The 18,086-nt window shown below is 36.7% G+C and overlaps 1 protein-coding gene across 2 annotated transcripts in view; it reads left to right on the top strand.

Annotated features, from left to right (window-relative positions):
- Positions 1 to 1,492: 1,492 nt before the first annotated feature.
- The window catches only part of DCN (decorin), a 35,547-nt gene continuing 18,953 nt past the window's right edge, over positions 1,493 to 18,086 (top strand). Inside the window, exons 1-3 of one of the 2 annotated variants that reach the window (XM_069580672.1) lie at positions 1,493 to 1,994; positions 5,804 to 6,050; positions 17,910 to 18,022. In XM_069580672.1, coding sequence (XP_069436773.1) covers positions 5,837 to 6,050; positions 17,910 to 18,022 — 327 coding nt within the window. In that variant the 5' untranslated portion in view covers positions 1,493 to 1,994; positions 5,804 to 5,836. Of the gene's footprint in view, positions 1,995 to 3,996; positions 5,051 to 5,803; positions 6,051 to 17,909; positions 18,023 to 18,086 lie in introns of those variants that run through there. The other variant, XM_069580673.1, reaches the window with a different exon arrangement.

Here is an 18,086-nt window from a genome sequence, read left to right as displayed (position 1 = left end):
ATAACTCTACTATGAACAAATGATTGCATGTTATAAGAATGAGATAAATGTAAGAGAAGGTCAAGAGGAAAAAATTAATTGATTCCAGACTTCCCTGGTGGCTCAGATGGTTGAGCGTCTGTCTACAATGTGGGAGACCCAGGTTCGATCCCTGGATAGGGAAGATCCCCTGGAGAAGGAAATGGCAATCCACTCCAGTACTCTTGCCTGGAAAATCCCATGGGCAGAGGAGCCTGGTAGGCTACAGTCCATGGGGTCGCAAAGGGTCAGACATGACTGAGTGACTTCACTTTCAAGACGATCATAGGGCTTCCCTTGACATTAGGTTGGTAAAGAATCTACCTGCAGTGCAGCAGACCTGGGTTCGATTCCTGGGTCAGGAAGATCCCTTGGAGAAGAAAATGGCAACCCACTCCAGTCTTCTTGCCTGGAGAATCCCATGGACAGAGGAGCCTGGTGGGATATAGTCTATGGGGTTGCAAGAGTAGGATACCACCTTAGTGACTAAACCACCACCAAGGGGATCAGGGATTTTGCACCAACGTCCAGGGAAAATAATTGCCTTCTTTTAAATCATCAGACTAACCAGGCATGGGGTTATTAAATGCCAAGGAGAAGAGTGGGGTAAGGTGTTAACATTATGGAGACTGGGCTTGGAAAATAAGGCAAAATATCATGTGATAACAGCCTTACCCCCTCTTCTTTAGGTAACACACATAAAAATTTAATCCCTTCAAGTTTCATCAAGGCAAAGTATATTTACTGTAGAATTGTGTACTTAGATGGCTAGAGAAGGGAAGAAGGGAGGGTGGATAAAGGAAGGGTTATCCTCTCATGTTTCACAGATGTTGATTTCAAGTTTCCACCTGGTTAACAGCCTACGGGCCAGGGCATAAAGATACAAGTCAAAACATAGAGACACACAGAGAACTGACAGCATCCAGCAAGGGAATTACAAAAGCTCAAAAAAAGCTTTCACTGGCTGAATAAATATCTTTCCTTGTATTTGCACTTTCTTTTTTCTATTTTTCTTTTTTCTATTTACTGAATTTGGAAAGAGCCATAGACTTTATTGCCTTTTCAGAGTTCTGGATTACATAAAAATATAGCCTACGAAAATAACATTTTTCATATACAGGCTAAATTAAATTGTGATCATCTTTTAGTATCTATGTGCTTTATTTTAAAAAACACACATAACTGGTAGACAACAAGGAAGGTTTTAAACTATAAGTAAGGGAAGTAATAAATGGTGTGCTTTTCATATAAAATCATGGCTTTCCTCCAGGGAACTTTAGAAATATGTTCAAGATATATAGAAAACCTCCATATCATAGTACTTGAATTTTTGAATTTGCACAAATAGCCCAAGGCAAGTAAGAATCCGAATGAGTACTCATTTATTTTCATAGCCCACACTTAAAATAATTTCATTCCATTTGCCAGACTTACACATCCTGAAAGCAAAAAAAAAAACAACAACAAACAAACTGTCATTTTCAGAAGTATGATAAATGTGACTCATAAAGAAGACTAGAAAGAGTGGATAAAGGAGTAGGATTGGGGGTGGGGAAATAAACCCTTTAGTTACAATTTCAGGGAAATGAGTCGACACAATGAAACAAATTCCAAGTCAAGTTGCTCCACTACTATATTACAGAAGCAGTTTAGAATTTTAAGCAGATGCAAAAGGAATAAAGCATTTAAATAGGGAGAAAAAAAGGCCGATAAAGTTTCTGGCTACAATACAAGAGACATATCATTACCATATGATCTAATGTGGGTGTCAGCCGGATTGTGTTCATTGAGGGAAACCTTATTTTTTAACTGTGCTATGGAGTAGAAGCAGGAGGTTTTCAACCTAGTGACAGTCACAGAACAGCACCTTCCCCCTCCTCCTTTCCACACCTGCAAACTCTTTTGCTTGGGCTGAATATTTAGTGTAATTACATCTCAGCTTTGAGGGCTCCTGTGGCAAATCCCCGGATTAAAAGGTATGGTTTTCAATAATTGTCCTGAACTCTGCTACAGACTAATAAAACTTTGATCAAGTTAAGAAAAAAGGAATTATTTGGTAAGAGAAAACGAGAAAAAAAAATGTGTACTGAACTTTTAGTAATGTTTCTGCAGTGTTTTAAACAAATATTGCTTGAAAACAGAAACGAAGTATTTGGTAAAATGGTTGTGATGCATTGTTTTAGTTCTTTCTCTCTGTTTTTGCAAAGATGTTTCTTAGAGAAACTATAATCTAACACGGTGACTCTCTTTATTGATGTATTTTGTGTTTTTACTAATTGAATGTTTAGGAAATGTTTATAGAAAAGTATTCTAGACTGGCATGCTATTCATAGTTGGATTGTATATTTAAGAATTTATTCTCCTCCTGGATTCTTGTACATTTTAAGAACTTTTAAACTTCAGAGACGTGAACTTTGGTGATTAGTTATAGAAGTCTAGTGTATATTTCTACAACTTAGAAAATAATAGAAACTGTCACCAGGGAGGTGAAAACAAACACTGGCTCTATTTATGCTGATTATTAAGGACCTAACTAAGATGATCTCACAGTTAGCTACATATTTACTAAAATGTAAAGAAGAGACTGCAGAATTTTTGCTGCCAATGAAATTTTATCACAAGATACATTCACTATAGAATGAAAGTGTGGGTTATTTTTCTTTCTAATTTCAAAACAGGGTAATATGATGACCACTGATTAAGTGGGCTCCCAGTGATATAAATACCTGCGGCTTTTTCTTCAAATTCCTATTTTGACCAGAGAAAGAATCAGATGCCCCCTATAGTACCCCTTATTGATAGATGGATACTGTTTTATGGTTTACTTTTAACTTATTTCTATTATTATTGAGGTTTTTAATTCACCCAGTGCTGGGGGGTTTAATTTGCTCTGCATTTATAGCTTCACTTATCTCCTGAGGTTTAAATTTTGACTTTGAAATTCACACCAAAGGCAGAAATGACATCATACAAATGTTGATCTGAATGGTATAATTTAATGGGATGTCGTTTAAGAAACCTAAAATTATTATTTTTGATAGAACACATTAAATTATGGCAATGAACTTTACTAAAGTAGTGGCATTCTTAGCAATTAGTATTTAGGAAATAGGCATACATTTTGAGAATACTTAAAATGGTTGAAATGAAATTTTAACAGTATATCATCTCAATAACAGTCTCCTTGATGTCCACATGGGCTACTGCTATAGGTTTGTTTGTTTTCCTGATTTATTAAGAGAGGAAGGAAATGATAGAGACTATCACTATCAGTAGCCTAGATTAATTAAGATGCTGTGTTTTAAGTATTATGATACTAATCTAGAAGAAGTTATTTCATTGAGGAATTTGTGCAAAATACCTGGCCATATTATTTTTACCCAGGACATTCAGGGTTAAAATGGACACCCCACCCCCACCCCCCCACTCCCCCCCACACACAAGAAAATGATAAGTAATGGAAGCTAAAAACTGTCTGTCTGAGTTCAGATTCAACCAAAAAGAATATTGTGTAGAGAATTTGTACAATTTTAACAAGAGTAAACAAATGTAAATGATAATATTCCCCTGAGCAAATGTTTAATATTCTTTTTTTTGGATTAGTGAATCAGGCCTTTTTTTTTTTTTTCTGGAGAAAAGATCAGAAACAGACATCTGCATTAATTTCTCATTGCTCTTTATTAAATCTGCAATTAGTTTGCTTCATTTTTTCTCAAAAATTGCAAGACATGAAATATGCAAGGCTAGCAAACTTGTGGTAAACCGTAAACATTGCATTTTAATGTGAAACAGACAGAAAACCACTCCCTGAGATCCAGTCCAAGGGAACCCTGCCAAAACAATAGGGTCTCCTTTAAAAGGCAATGCAGTAACTGAGTGGGAATGGGTTTCCAGAGAGAATCTGATACTGAATTTAAAGGGGCAGTGTGAATAATAATCTTCGTGGTATTATTTTAAAGTCACTAGCCTGTATTGCATATGTGCTGCCTTTGATGTGCTTCAGTAATAAATATAAACTAAGAATAAAAGTGTAAGAAATTTTAAAACATTTGTTTCCCCTTTAGTGGATCTAGGCAAACATTTCCAGAATATATATTAAAATTAGCACATATGAAGACTTTATCTTTTCTGTATTGCTATCATTTGGATAGTGACTGGAAGTAACATAATTAAAGATGATGAGACTAAAGATAATATCTACAATGTGTTTAGGGAATATTTTGAGCAGTTTTAATGGAGTTTGAAAATATAACAACTCAAAATAGACTGTTATCTCCATGATCAACTACTTTTCATTATTCAGATTTATTAAGATTTTGTTATTCAGTTTCATTTAGTTCACTTCAGCCATCTAAACAACCAACTCAATAACAGAGATGTATATATATCTAGCAGGGCTTGTTAAATGAATGGAAAAAATGGTCTAGATGAGTTGAAATCATATTTTTGTTTATCAATTTGTTTACAAAATAATCCTATAAAATTAGATAACATATATCATATAAAATAAAATAAAATCAGATAGGATTTTCCATATGTGTTTCCTGGTTTACACAGTCCTTACAAAGGATACATTTGAGAAACCATCCAAAAGATTTATGTTAAAAACTGAATCATGCTTATATCAAGCTCAGGTTTTCGATTTGATATCTTTCTTATGCTAGAAATTTAATATTTAAACAAAGATAACCATATTTTTAAAAAATCAAATTTGGTTGCTAAGAACAAATTGAATAACTTGTATTATTAATAAATTGACGGTCAACTGAGTCATTTATGGGCAAAATATTGTGCAAGGCCCCGGTACAGAACAAAGGATAATAAGACACGCCCTGAAGGAGTACATCTTCGTGTGGGGGGGCAGACCAAGCACGCAAAACAAATTACAATATAATGTGATAAGTTCTTTAAAAGAGGTAAGCAACGTGCCTTGGGAGCACAGAAGAAGGAGGACGCAGCATCCTGCCTGGATGCGCGAGAATACACAAGGGAAGCCCATTATCTCATTTAGCCTTTACAACACTCTCACAAGGTAGGTATTTTAAATGGTGATTAGCTTTGAGCCTCAGGGTTGAAGTGGGGACTGGGAGTAGAGAGAAAATGGAGAGAAATATGGCTTATTATCAGTTGGTGTCAAATCGTGCATGGTCTTATTTGCAACAAAGGGGATGGAGACTTTATTGGCAAGCTGTGAGAAGTCAGCAAAGGATTTGCAGTAGAAAATTAATACAAAGAAATTGAATTTTTAGAAGATGACTTGGGCAGCAGAGTGGAAGATGGCCTGGAGTGGAAGAAATATTCAAGGCTGAGACTAATTGAAAGCTCTTGTTCAGGGAGTGATGAGAAGGGTCTGGACTGGGATAAATAAAGTGGGATGGAGAAGTCAGATTGGCTTCCAGAGATATTTCTGAGCAGGAATTGGAGAACTCTCATGTGTACAGACAAAACTTGTTTAACTGTGGCATGGCTTGTGTTGAGTGAGCATTGAAAATTCCAATGTGATTTATCATCGCAACAGTTTCGCAGGTTGACTATATAATCTGTGGTCTTAATTCAGACCCCAAATTCAACGAAGCGATTCAAATACTATTTAAATTTTTCTTCATAAGTAAACAGTGCAAGTTCATCTCTACTGAACCTTATTACCTTCCAATATATTTCTAATGTTCTGCTCCTAACAGTATATAAAATATTACTTTTTAGTGCTTTTTTTCTATGTGCACTCCACTGACATAACACATACATTAGGCAAGGCTATTCTTCTAAACCTTCCGCTATTTCCCAGGTTCCTCGGTTGTGAAAATAGACGAGAGAAATCATGAAGGCAACTATCATCTTCCTCTTGGTTGCACAAGTTTCCTGGGCTGGACCGTTTCAACAGAAAGGCTTATTTGACTTTATGCTGGAAGATGAGGCTTCTGGGATAGGCCCGGAAGAGCGCTTTCATGAGGTTCCTGAATTAGAGCCTATGGGCCCAGTCTGCCCCTTCCGTTGCCAGTGCCATCTGCGAGTTGTCCAGTGTTCTGATCTGGGTGAGTGGCATGCCGGCTCTCTACCTACCTTGTCTGCTTTATTCATGGGAATGGCTTCCCTGGGAGTGCAGCATTTTCAGTTTTAATTTCTGCAATTCCAAATGTGAGAGACAGTGCCACCTAATGAGGAGTTAGGGAAGCAGAGTAGGAGGGAAAGAAGTAACTTTGAAGTTAGGGGACTTGATTCTTTTTTTTAAGTCAGTGAAGCATCACTCTGCAGTCTTGGACAAATCACTAAAAAATTTTTTTTCTAAGCTTCATGGCTCCCCTTATGTAAAATAAAATTTTGAACAAATAATATATTGTGTTCTATGATTCCAAGGTGATAGATTATTTGAAGTCTGTGATTTGCTCCCATGAAATCTTAGATATTAAGAAAACCTGGGTGATCGCTCTACTCTTGGCTTAGCCCAGATAGCAGGGTTTGAACAAAACTGTAAGTATGCAGTGTTATCAAAAGTAAAACCAGTAAACTTTTAGAACAAAAATTTATCTTTCAAATACCAAAATACTCTCATAATCCCTGGGTCTTAGTTTTGTCTCTGCCTTTGGAATTTTGTAATCTAGCTGTTTATATTCTTTAGAAAGTTTCAAAGAAAATCTTTATAACTAAGTCATGGTATAAATATTCGATATGATCATGAAGCCTATATCTTTAGCCTAACACTGCAAATGCATTTTGATTTATTATCTTTCAAGAAAAATTTGGCCTGGGAATTCCAAGAACCATATACTCAGAAGATAAATCTCCAGAAAGCTTGGAGCCCCAGCAGATGAGCCAAAGGGGAATGAATTTAGCTTACATGGCAGCTGATTCACATTTCTCTTTTCTTTTCGTTCATTTTCTTACTGGAAAGAAAAAAAGAAGGAAAAAACCTCACAGAATGATTCTGCCATGGAGCATTTTCTTATAGAATAAACCCCGTAGCTTTGTAGAGTACTTATTTTAGAAATCCTATACTTATTCAGAATATGCTTTCTAGCGGTATTTTGCAGGAAAATTTGCCACTAACTCCTAGAGCTGGAATAAACACATACAGGAACCCAGGAAAAATGAAGCATGTTAAATAGTAACAGCTGCTGAAATGCAAACACTTTGAGCTAGATTCTTCGATGCTAACATGAACTGTATAGCCATTTAAACCCAAATAAAAAATGTAAAGGGAGATTGTTAAAAGGCTACAGGATAATACCATTAGATTAATTAATTATTCTTTCATTCAGCAGATATTTTGAGATCTTATAATGGGTCAGATCTGTTCTGGGCCCTGCGGAAAAAGCAATGAGGAAGACAGATATGGTCCCAGGACTTGTGGGTCTGTTATTCTACTGGTGATGATTTTCCTGTTTTTGAATTGTATATTCGAGACAAAGGGGATTAGATAGATTACTACCAAATTCTACAGAAACTTTTATAGCATCTAGAGATTATCTCCATAACTGGTTTAGAGAAGATATCTAAAGAAGAGAATAAGCATGTGATGGATATACTAGTAGTAAAATTTTTCAAATGTTGCAAAAATGGCTGGGTTCCTAAGAAGTGTGACAAAAATGGAATCTCACTTTGCCTGAGCACAAGTTTAAAAGGATCCATAATCCCCATGGACTGTAGCCTACTAGGCTCCTCTGTCCATGGGATTTTCCAAGCAATAGTACTGGAGTGGATTGCCATTTCCTTCTCCAGGGGATCTTCCCTACCCAGGGATCGAACCCAGGTCTCCCTCATTGTAGACAGATGCTTTACCATCTGAGCCACCAGGGAATTCCTACATATATTATCAACAATAGAGTTGATATTTTTAAGGAAGATGAGTCCAGTCACTTCACTCAAGTTATATTTTTTTCCATATAGTTTTACTTTGCTTTCTTGATAAATAACTCATAAAGCTTGACTCTGATGAAAGCATTGGGACAGTTTATTAATTGTCTATCATGAATATTTCCTAAGCCTATGGTTCAAAATTAAACAGAAAAATGTAACCTTGGGAAACATCAAGTCATTGATGTGGCTGTTTCGTGATACAGTTTCTTGGTTGTCCTTGAGATTGTTTTGTTTATTTTGTGTTGTTTTCAAATGAGAAAGTTTTCCAAGTTATCTTTTTCTCTAAGATCTCAGAGAGTACAGTATTCCTTTGGGCTTAATGATCTTTTTACAGAAGAAGTAGCTGAGATTGAAATAATGATTCATTTTGGGGAGCCGTGTTTGAAGAGGAGCCCTGAGTTCGAGTGAGCAATGAATGGTCTCATACAAGTTACTTTTATTATTTTTTTTTATTTCACAGATGAGTAGTTAAATACATATTCAAAAAATTGGTATTTCTAAAACAGAAAATACATTTTTTAAAAAAGAAAAGCAATCCACTTGCCTTTAAAGAAAACACTGTATTCACATTTTCAACAAAAACATAGCCTCTGCTCCCTTTATGATCATGGTAAGCTGTTCAGAGTCTTAACATTTTCATCTGCAAAGAAATCACAGTCCTAAAGATCCTATTATCTGTGTGAAGTACCTGGCCCATAGTAGAGGTTCAATAGGTTTTTGCTGTGTGATGATTATATGGAGTAAAAATGAAAGAAGCATAGGAAAAAGCAGAGAAGTGGACAATCTCATTAATAGTAAAAGCAAGCATGCTAAGTCACTTCAGTAGTGTTCAACTCTTTGCAACCCTATGGACTATAGACTGCCAGGCTCGTCTGTCCATGGGATTCTCCAGGCAAGAATACTTGGAGTGGGTCACCATGCCCTCCTCCAGGGGATCTTCCTGACCCAGGGATCTTGCATTGTCTGGTGGGTTCTTTACCACTAGCACCACCTGAGTGAGTGAGTGAAGTCGCTCAGTTGTGTCCGACTCTTTGTGACCCCGTGGACTATAGCCCACCAGGCTTCTCCATCCATGGGATTCTCTAGGCAAGATTACTGGAGTGGATTGCCATTTCCTTCTCCAGGGGATCTTCCCAACCCAGGGATTGAACCCAGGTCTCTTGCATTGCAGGCAGACGCTTTAACCTCTGAGCCACCAGGGAAGACAGCGGGAAGCCTAAAATAAAGGCATTGCAGTTTATTTTTTAAATTCTCTAGTGAGCTGAACATGAAGCTTGAATTATTATCATTTGTTGTTCTTCAGTTGGTAAGCAAAGAAAAAATGCAGTGCACTTTGGGATAAGAAATGTGAATGCTTATCATATAAACAATTAATGTTTTCTTAAGGATCATTTTTACCAGAGCTTTTAATGAACAGGGAGGAGCTTCAGTGTTGAAGGATAATAGTGCTTTGTCATCCTATTGTCCAAACAGTGTTTAATGTAAGCAAACATTTCTTATTAAAATGTCTGATTATTTTGCCGTAAGAAGTATTTCTGACAAAGTTAAACAACATGTCTTTAAACAGTTCTTTCAAAGCTGAGATGTAAAAACTGTGAAGTTAAAAATGAATTATCAGCCCATGGGAAGCTTGAAGTGTTCAAGAAGACTTGTTGACTATTTTAGTTCCTAGTTGCAACTTATCTGAATAGTATCATATGTTTTTCTAGGGCATGGGGACTTGAAAAAGTAAACATATATTTTAGCCTAAGAAAGTTATGAATTCTCCATTGATAAGTAACCAAATTATTTGGCTGAGCTTGTATTTAACTTGTAATTTGAACCATAATTTTATGAGACACATATATTCTTTTCATTATCTATCCTCTTAAGGCATAAAAATACACTCATAATTATAGCATTTATAAAAATATCAATATGAAAATAAATGTAGGGTTAGCAAATTCAGAAACCTATGGATTTCCTTAAAATAATAAACCCACAATGTAACTCATTCTTGTCAGATCTTTTGAAAAGATGCTTTATTTTACATACCTAGTACCTTAAGGGAAGACGGTTCCCTTATTTATGTACTCTTTGGCCCAGCCATTCATCTTTGGATCAAGTGTCACCAAGAAGTATTATTTGGTACTTTCATCTTATTTATTAAAGACAGATCAGCCCTAACTGGTGAAATAAGCATAAGTATTGCTTTTTGACTATTCTTCCAAATTAAAGCAATGTTTATTAAAATTTGTATTATAAACAACTTTCAAAAGATTTGAAATATCCTTGAAAACACTTGATCACAGAAAGATCTTGGGTTATGAAGTTCAACATCTCTGGACTCAAGTCCAGCTTTACCATTTATGGTGGTTCAGACAGAAATGAATCTGCCTGCAATATAGGAGACGTGTGTTTGATCCCTGGGTTGGGAAGATCCCCTGGAGAAGGAAATGGTAACCCACTCCAATATTCTTGCCTGGAGAATCCCATGGACAGAGGAGCCTGGTGAGCTACAGTCCATGGGGGTCGCAAAGAGTTGGACACGATTGAGTGACTAACATGGAGACTGAGACCTATAACTTTGAAACTTTCAAAGCCTGTCTCCTCACTGGATAAATGGAAATATCTCTTACTTCATTAGGTAAGAATAGAAAATATTTGTACAAACTGTTTTTCATAGTAAATGTTGTGTCCAGTTTACTACTTAAGTAAGCTAATAACATGAGGCTATTTCTCATCAGTTCAGTTCAGTCGCTCAGTTGTGTCCGACTCTTTGCTACCCATGAATCGCGGCATGCCAGGCCTCCATGTCCATCACCAACTCCCAGAGTTCACTCAAACTCTCATCCTTCGAGTTGGTGATACCATCCAGCCATCTCATCCTCTGTCGTCCCTTTCTCCTCCTGCCCCAGTCCCTCCCAGCATCAGAGTCTTTTCCAATAAGTCAGCTCTTCACATGAGGTGGCCAAAGTATTGGAGTTTCAGCTTTAGCATCATTCCTTCCAAAGAACACCCAGGACTGATCTCCTTTAGGATGGACTGGTTGTATCTCCTTGAGTCTTCTCCAACACCACAGTTCAAAAGCATCAATTCTTTGGTATTCAGCTTTCTTCACAGTCCAAGTCTCACATCCATACATGACCACTGGAAAAACCATAGCCTTGACTAGATGGACCTTTGTTGGCAAAGTAATGTCTCTGCTTTTGAGTATGCCCTCTATGTTGGTCATAAGTTTCCTTCCAAGGAATAAGCATCTTTTAATTTCATGGCTGCATTGTTTTTATTTTTACATGAAATTAAGAAACACTAAGTATATGGCTTGCCAAGCTGGATACACAGTAGCACCTTTTCTTCCCTCCTCTCCCAAAGAAAGCCATATCACATCCAAATATAAATAGGCAAAAATTAGAAAATTGTATAATTATCAAATTAATATAACTATAAAAATAGTAGTCTCCAAAGACTCTTCCTTTGAACTGAATTGGTTTTGTTTAGTAGAGAAAAATAAAGTGTTTGGTTATTTTATAATCATAAATGATTCACAACATATATAGTTAGCCCTCTAAAGAAGAGGCCAGAAGGTGGAACATTTTATTTTTCCAGGCAAAAGCATTATGAATAACTAATGTTCTTAAAATGTACCTCTTGATGCAAATAATATTTTACTTGTCTAAAATCTCAGGAAAATGTACAGCCCTTTAAATTGCATAGTATTCTTCTTTTTAAAATCATTTTGCTTCAGTTAGGAAAATTTTGTCAGAGGTCACCACTTGGGACTTAGATACCACAACATCTGAGGGGAAGCTGTTTTTTGAGAAGCAAATCTTATGTATGAGGTAAATGAACCATTAGACTTCTTCCATGAAATCATCTTGGAAGAATAAATTAGTCCTCTTTGTCAAGGGTCAGAGAGAATGCTGGAGGCTTAGCTGCTTTCATAGTTTATATCTAGCTTCACATCAGCAGGGATGTGGGATGACCCTCATTCAGAGTTTTAGATGCATCGAAAGGATATCTCTACACAGGAGGCTGTGCGTGGAGCATGCCCATTGGCTGCCTAAAGTAGTTTGGATAGGAGTAGAGTATGACAGATCTCAGATGCAGCAAGAGGAATGCTCAGGTATGATCCAGATAACCAAAGCCTCTGACTCAAGGGGTTAAAGAGAAGGAGGAGGAAGAGAGGAGTCAGAGAAGGCCAAACGAAGCATCTGTCTCCTTGATCTGACTGACAACTAACATATCCCTGGTTTCCTTCTTAGTCCCAGAGGGGAGAAGGAGGCAGCTGTGTGGGATCAAGGCATTTGGTTAGACTGCAGCTGTGATGCATTCTCCTCTGGAAGATCATTCCTGGCTCCAGAGGACAGGATGGGAATAGGTTAGCCAGAATATCAATTTCCTGGATGAAAGAGGAAATGCAGAAGACCATCTAATCTTAATTTTCTCCTTCAAAAGAGTAGTGAGAAAGTTATGTATTTCTTTGAAAATAGGCACAAAGGAGAATTAACTCAGTTTGCAATCCAGTCTTAATAAAAGGAAGAAGCCCTGTAGCAGCTATACTGTAACACTCAAGATTCAATTAACCCTTGACTTAGTCTGGAGATGGTTTTCAGGCAATTTCTTCAGCTTGTCTGCTTCCATGATTTCACTGTAATCTATGTTTGCCTTGATGATGACAATAATTCAATTAATTACATTTAATAGATGATAATTATTCATTACCTTTAATCATCTATTTAAATATCTACTTTCTGGGACTTCCCTGGTGGTCCAGTGGTTAAGACTGTACTTTCAAAGCAGGGGGCAAGAATCCAATCCCTGGTCTGGGAACTAAGATCTCACATGCTACACAGCATGGCACAAAAAATAAAAGAAAAATAAAACCAACCAAACAAAATGTAATTAGATTGTTATATAAAAATAAATCTCGGTTTTCCCAACCAGAAGTAAAGCATGGTGATAATTTATCTTTTGGCCCTCCACTCCAAAAAGTGTCTTATACTTGGTAGGTTCTCAAACATCAGTAAATGCTTGATATGATTAAAATAACATATACATGACTTAGTGCCTGAATGAGTGCTTAATTTTATTTTCTTGACTCTATCAAGCTGGAAACAGGATAGAATATGACTGACTAGAAATTAGGAGTCATGAAACTGTAGTGTATCCTTTCTTATTCTTGTTGAGGATGACTATTGAACCAGGAGTGGGCTTCCCAGGTGGCTCAGGGGGAAAGAATCTGCCCACAATGTGGGAGACCTGAGTTCAATCCCCGGGTCAGGAAGATCCCCTGGGAAAGGGACTGGCAACCCACTCCAGTGTTCTTGCCTGGAGAATTCCCTGGACAGAGGAGCCTGGCAAGCTACAGTGCAAGTAGTTGCAAAGAGTAGAACAGGACTGAGCGACTGACACACACACATAGAACCAGGAGAAGGTTTCCCAGGTGGCCCAGGGGCGGAGCCTGCCTGCCAGTGCAGGAGATGTGAGTTTCATCCCTGGGTCAGGAATATCCCCTAGAGAAGGAAATGGCGACCTATTCCAGTATTCTTACCTTGAAAAACCTCATGGACAGACGAGCCTGGCAGGATACAGTCCACGGGATCCCAAACAGTTGAACACAACTGAGCATACACACACACACACACACACACACACACAGAATCGGGAAGCTCAAACTTTCCTTAAGTTATTTGGAAAGAGAATTAAATTAAAGGGAAGTTTTCGTATTTCTGAATCCGCTGCCATCAGTGTTAAATTGCCATTTTTAAGAGAAGAAGGAAACATGCATGCCTTTAGCAGAAATGTTTTTTGATGGACCTGGGACTCCATTATATTATACTGGTCATGTGTCAAAACCAAGTGTATCACTATTGTCTTGATTATTACATGGGAGACAGAAATATTAAAAAAGTGTTGGAAGTCAATGAGAATAAATCTTGCAGTTTGGACCCCTGCCACAGGGCAGAAAACAACAAAAAAGGCATGGTATTTTAGGACATCCTGGCCTTTGTCCAACATGATGTTTACCAGATTGCTGAAATTTACTAGCACAACAATACCATTCATCACCGAGACAACTAGAAAAAAAAATACACTTCTTGAAAATATACTTCTTATTTGCATTTATTTCAGAAATGATTTCCTGGTAATGTCTTAAATAGAGTTTTATTTATTTTAATTAATAACCCAATTTTAAAGAAGATAAAGTTTCCTTTATTGAATTTGGAAGAGCAGCTAAATAATTCAGTCTAGCCTTGAAAACAATTGCATTTTAACAGAAGATTTAGAATTCTATTAAAGAATGCTCACTGAAAAATAATTGGATTTAGGAAACCACTTTGTTCCTGTTACTATTCTGAATAAATATTACCTCAAAACTTAGTGACTTAAAAATAATTTTATTTGCTCATAATTTAAGCTACAGAAAATGTGAGCAGGTCTTAGAAGGGTTGCTCTCCCTTGCGGTCTCAGGCATTTGCAGTCAGGTGGCCATGTTTTCCCAGATGGCGCTAGTGGTAAAGAACCCACCTGCCAGTGCACGAGATATAAGAGATGAGGTTCCATCCCTGGGGTGGGAAGATGCCCTGGAGGCGGCATGGCAACCCACTCCAGTATTCTTGCCTGGAGAACCCCATGGACAGAGGAGCCTGGCGGGCTACGGTCCATAGCGTCACACAGTCAGATGTGACTTAGCATGCATGCATGTCGGCTGAGGCCATAACCATGGTGAGGCTGACCCAGACTGGGTCAGCTCAAGACAGCTCACTCTAGTGACGGACAGTTGGTGCTGCTGTTGCCTGGGAGCTCAGCTCTTCTGTCATCCGGAGCGTCTTCCGGTGGCCTCACCAGCACAGTGGTCTCAATGTAGACAGACTCAACTTACATGACCCCACACTGTCCCCAGAGCAAGCATGCCGGAAGAATTGGGTAGAAACAGCCTTTTCTGACCTAGTTCCAAAAGCCACACCATGTCACCTTCACCTTTAGTTCTGAGAGACATCATAAGGCCATGCCAAATTTGAAGGGAGAAGAATTTGACTCCATCTTTCAATGGGGTTGGACAAGTGTGTATTGAATAAGAATATGTAGGATCCCGAGTTTTAGAACTAAGACCTGGAGCAGCCAAATAATTACCTTTTTTAAAAAGAAGGTCTATTTTAAATGGAGGCAGGAGCTAGCCTCACAAAGGTGTGTGTGCACATATATATGTGTATCTGATAATTTACATTAAAACTAACCAAATTTCCCTATAGGTTTCTGATTTTGACACAGACTAATAAGATCATCATAGAGTCTACCTGATCAGCATTTAGGAATCAAAGACTAGCTGATATTTAATGGTCCTTCCCTTTGTGACATTGTAAGAATACGTAGCTAGGATTATTCCCCCTTGATATTCTTCCTGTAATTTCTGAGTGAGCTTAGTTAGCACTCTGATGCCATGTCTAGCCCTTTTCAGGATGTTATTGAGTCTGATGTCAGAACAGTTCTTGTTAGGGATACGAATAGGGATGACAGGAAAAAAATAATATACTGTTGGAAACCAAGAAATAGTCTTTTCATCTGCATTTTGTCACTCCAGTTACATGAGCTTGTTCATGTCACCTAACTTTTTCTAAAATCATCTGAAAAAATGAAATTTTCATACTGCCTTACCTATTTCATTTGATTGCTGTGAGATTAATGAGGTAACATATTTTCATTTTTTATAAATTGTAAAGCTATGTAAATATAAAGTTTTAATAATAGAATATAAATTTGTTAAGTCTCTCAAGTGAATATGAATTTTCTAGCAATTCAGAGATTGTAGGGTTATGATTTTAATCATTAAGATGACTCTCTAACAACTAAGCTGCAAAAGCCACAAACCTGATTTTTTTTAATGGTAAATCATCAGGGGAACAATGTATATAATTCACCCCACGTAGTTCTTGTTATTATAAAATTCTAGAATGACAACATAATCAAAATGATCAGCCATCCAGATATATCATTTTTGGTCCACATCTGAAATGAACCTGCACTTTGGCACTGAACAACTGTTAAGGCAACTTTTACACTGAACACTAGAATTCACATTCAACTATGTATAAAAGTAAGCAAAAGTGGAAATTAAGACTTGGACAAAGAAGCCCATGAAATAATAATAAAATGTAGGCAGTAAGTTTTTTCCAAATGAAAGGAAACGTGTCTTTTCTTCGTTAAAGAACATTAATTATCAAAGATTTGGCAGAAGTCTGACACTCCTTAATTGCATGAAATTAGCAAACTGACATTTCTGAAAATGGCAATGATCATGAGTGTATAGTACAATTAAATATCCTCCTACAAGGTAGCTGTTCTGTGGTTTGCTGTTTGTCACTGAAAACACTTCATTTCTGTTATTCCTCTGTGAACTATTTCCGTAGTTAATTCTTAGAATATATTTATGCATGTGCAGAATCACCTGCATTTTGATATTCAAATTTATTACCATAGCTAACCACTGAATTGGAAACTATAGACTTCTTTCCACTATCATTAGATCAGTAATAATGTGAAAATTATTTGGAAAGAAATTAGAAGTTGGTGATTTCAGATACATTTTCTGTAAGTTCCAAGGAAATATGAAGATAGAAATATGGTTACCTTGATAATCTACCTTCATATGCTTATATATAATAAAAATCAAAAAGATATCTTCCCAACCTAGTTACTATATACCCTGTTATAATTTTCCTTTTAATTGAAAACTGTAGATTGAATTCTTTTTTCCATGAGAATTTGGTCGATTTCTATCTTGTGCCTGCCATATCCTCAGGCAGGGCCTACCTAATAAAGTAATGATGTCTAAAAATATTCAATAAGCCTTTATTGAATGAATGAAAGAATGATCTTCAGCACTTCAAGTATCAGGTATGATGAAGAGGTTAAAAACCATTTCTGATTTGTTATACAGTCTTAAAATATTAATATGAAAATGATCATATGAATTTGAGTTAATAAATTATCATCTTATATTAATATGGGACAAAGCCCGTGGAACAAAGTAAGGCAAAAGGCCTCAGTTCAGTTCAGTTCAGTCGCTCAGTCGTGTCCAACTCTTTGCGACCCCATGAATTACAACACGCCAGGCCTCCCGGTCCATCACCAACTCTCAGAGTTCATTCAAACTCACGTCTATCAAGTCGGTGATGCCATCCAGCCATCTCATCCTCTGTAGTTTAATATTATCTCCATTAACATCCATCATGATAATTTATTTTAAATGCTGTACCTTTTGTAGAAAAGCAATTTATCCTTATACATCTAGTGGAATGACTATGAAAATGTTTTTTTAATGCCATAGAACGTTTAGTTTTTCAATGTATTTACATTTATAAACTAAAACCTCAGTTATTTAGATCCAAATTTAAGTCTGAAAGTAATGCTTTGTGTAATACATTTTAGAGAAGTTACAATCACAAATTTTATTCATTTTATTCTGATTGATAGTCATAAAATTGATACTATTTTGTGAGTTAAAACTGAAAGAACCATTCTCCCAAAAGTTTGAATAAATTTTCAAGTTGTTGACACAACAGCATAGTTACATATTCACATAATTTAAATTTTATATGTAGATCTGTGACAGGGCTAAGTTTATCAAAAGAATATTTGATGATTTGGTTAAAGTTCTCTACTGAAAGCATGTTTATATAGAAAGGTATAGATTTACAAATCACTCCCACTTATCAAAGAAATGACTCTCTAAGAACAGTGAGGTGAAACAGACTGTGTACTGAGACATTTGAACCATACCTGGCAAAATATTAATTTTTATTTTATGCGAAAGAATAATTACATGGGTAAATAGTTTGCTCTGTTTATGATTTTTTCTAATAAATCCTTTGACTTTGTTAGAAAAGGCAAAGCAGATATTTTAAACAACAGTTGATATAATTCCTAGAAGAAGACAAATATGATAGTGGAAAACTATCACTGAAATACTAATGTCTTTGTAAACACATTCTTTGTGACTCTGTGGTCATATGTCCCTTTTTAATGACTGCATGTTGCTTTTCCTCTCCTGCTAGGTCTGGAAAAAGTGCCCAAAGACCTTCCTCCTGATACCGCGCTGCTGGACCTGCAAAACAACAAAATAACTGAGATCAAAGATGGAGACTTTAAAAACCTGAAGAACCTTCATGTAAGAATTGCTATTTTCTTGAGCTATAACAAGATCTGCAAAGTATTTTTGAAAACAAAACGTG

The sequence above is a fragment of the Ovis canadensis genome, chromosome 3 (genome assembly GCF_042477335.2).
Source record: "Ovis canadensis isolate MfBH-ARS-UI-01 breed Bighorn chromosome 3, ARS-UI_OviCan_v2, whole genome shotgun sequence".
Lineage (NCBI taxonomy): Eukaryota > Metazoa > Chordata > Mammalia > Artiodactyla > Bovidae > Ovis > Ovis canadensis.
The sequence above is the reverse complement of the archived record's forward strand: the minus strand, read 5'-3'. Positions and strand labels throughout refer to the sequence as shown.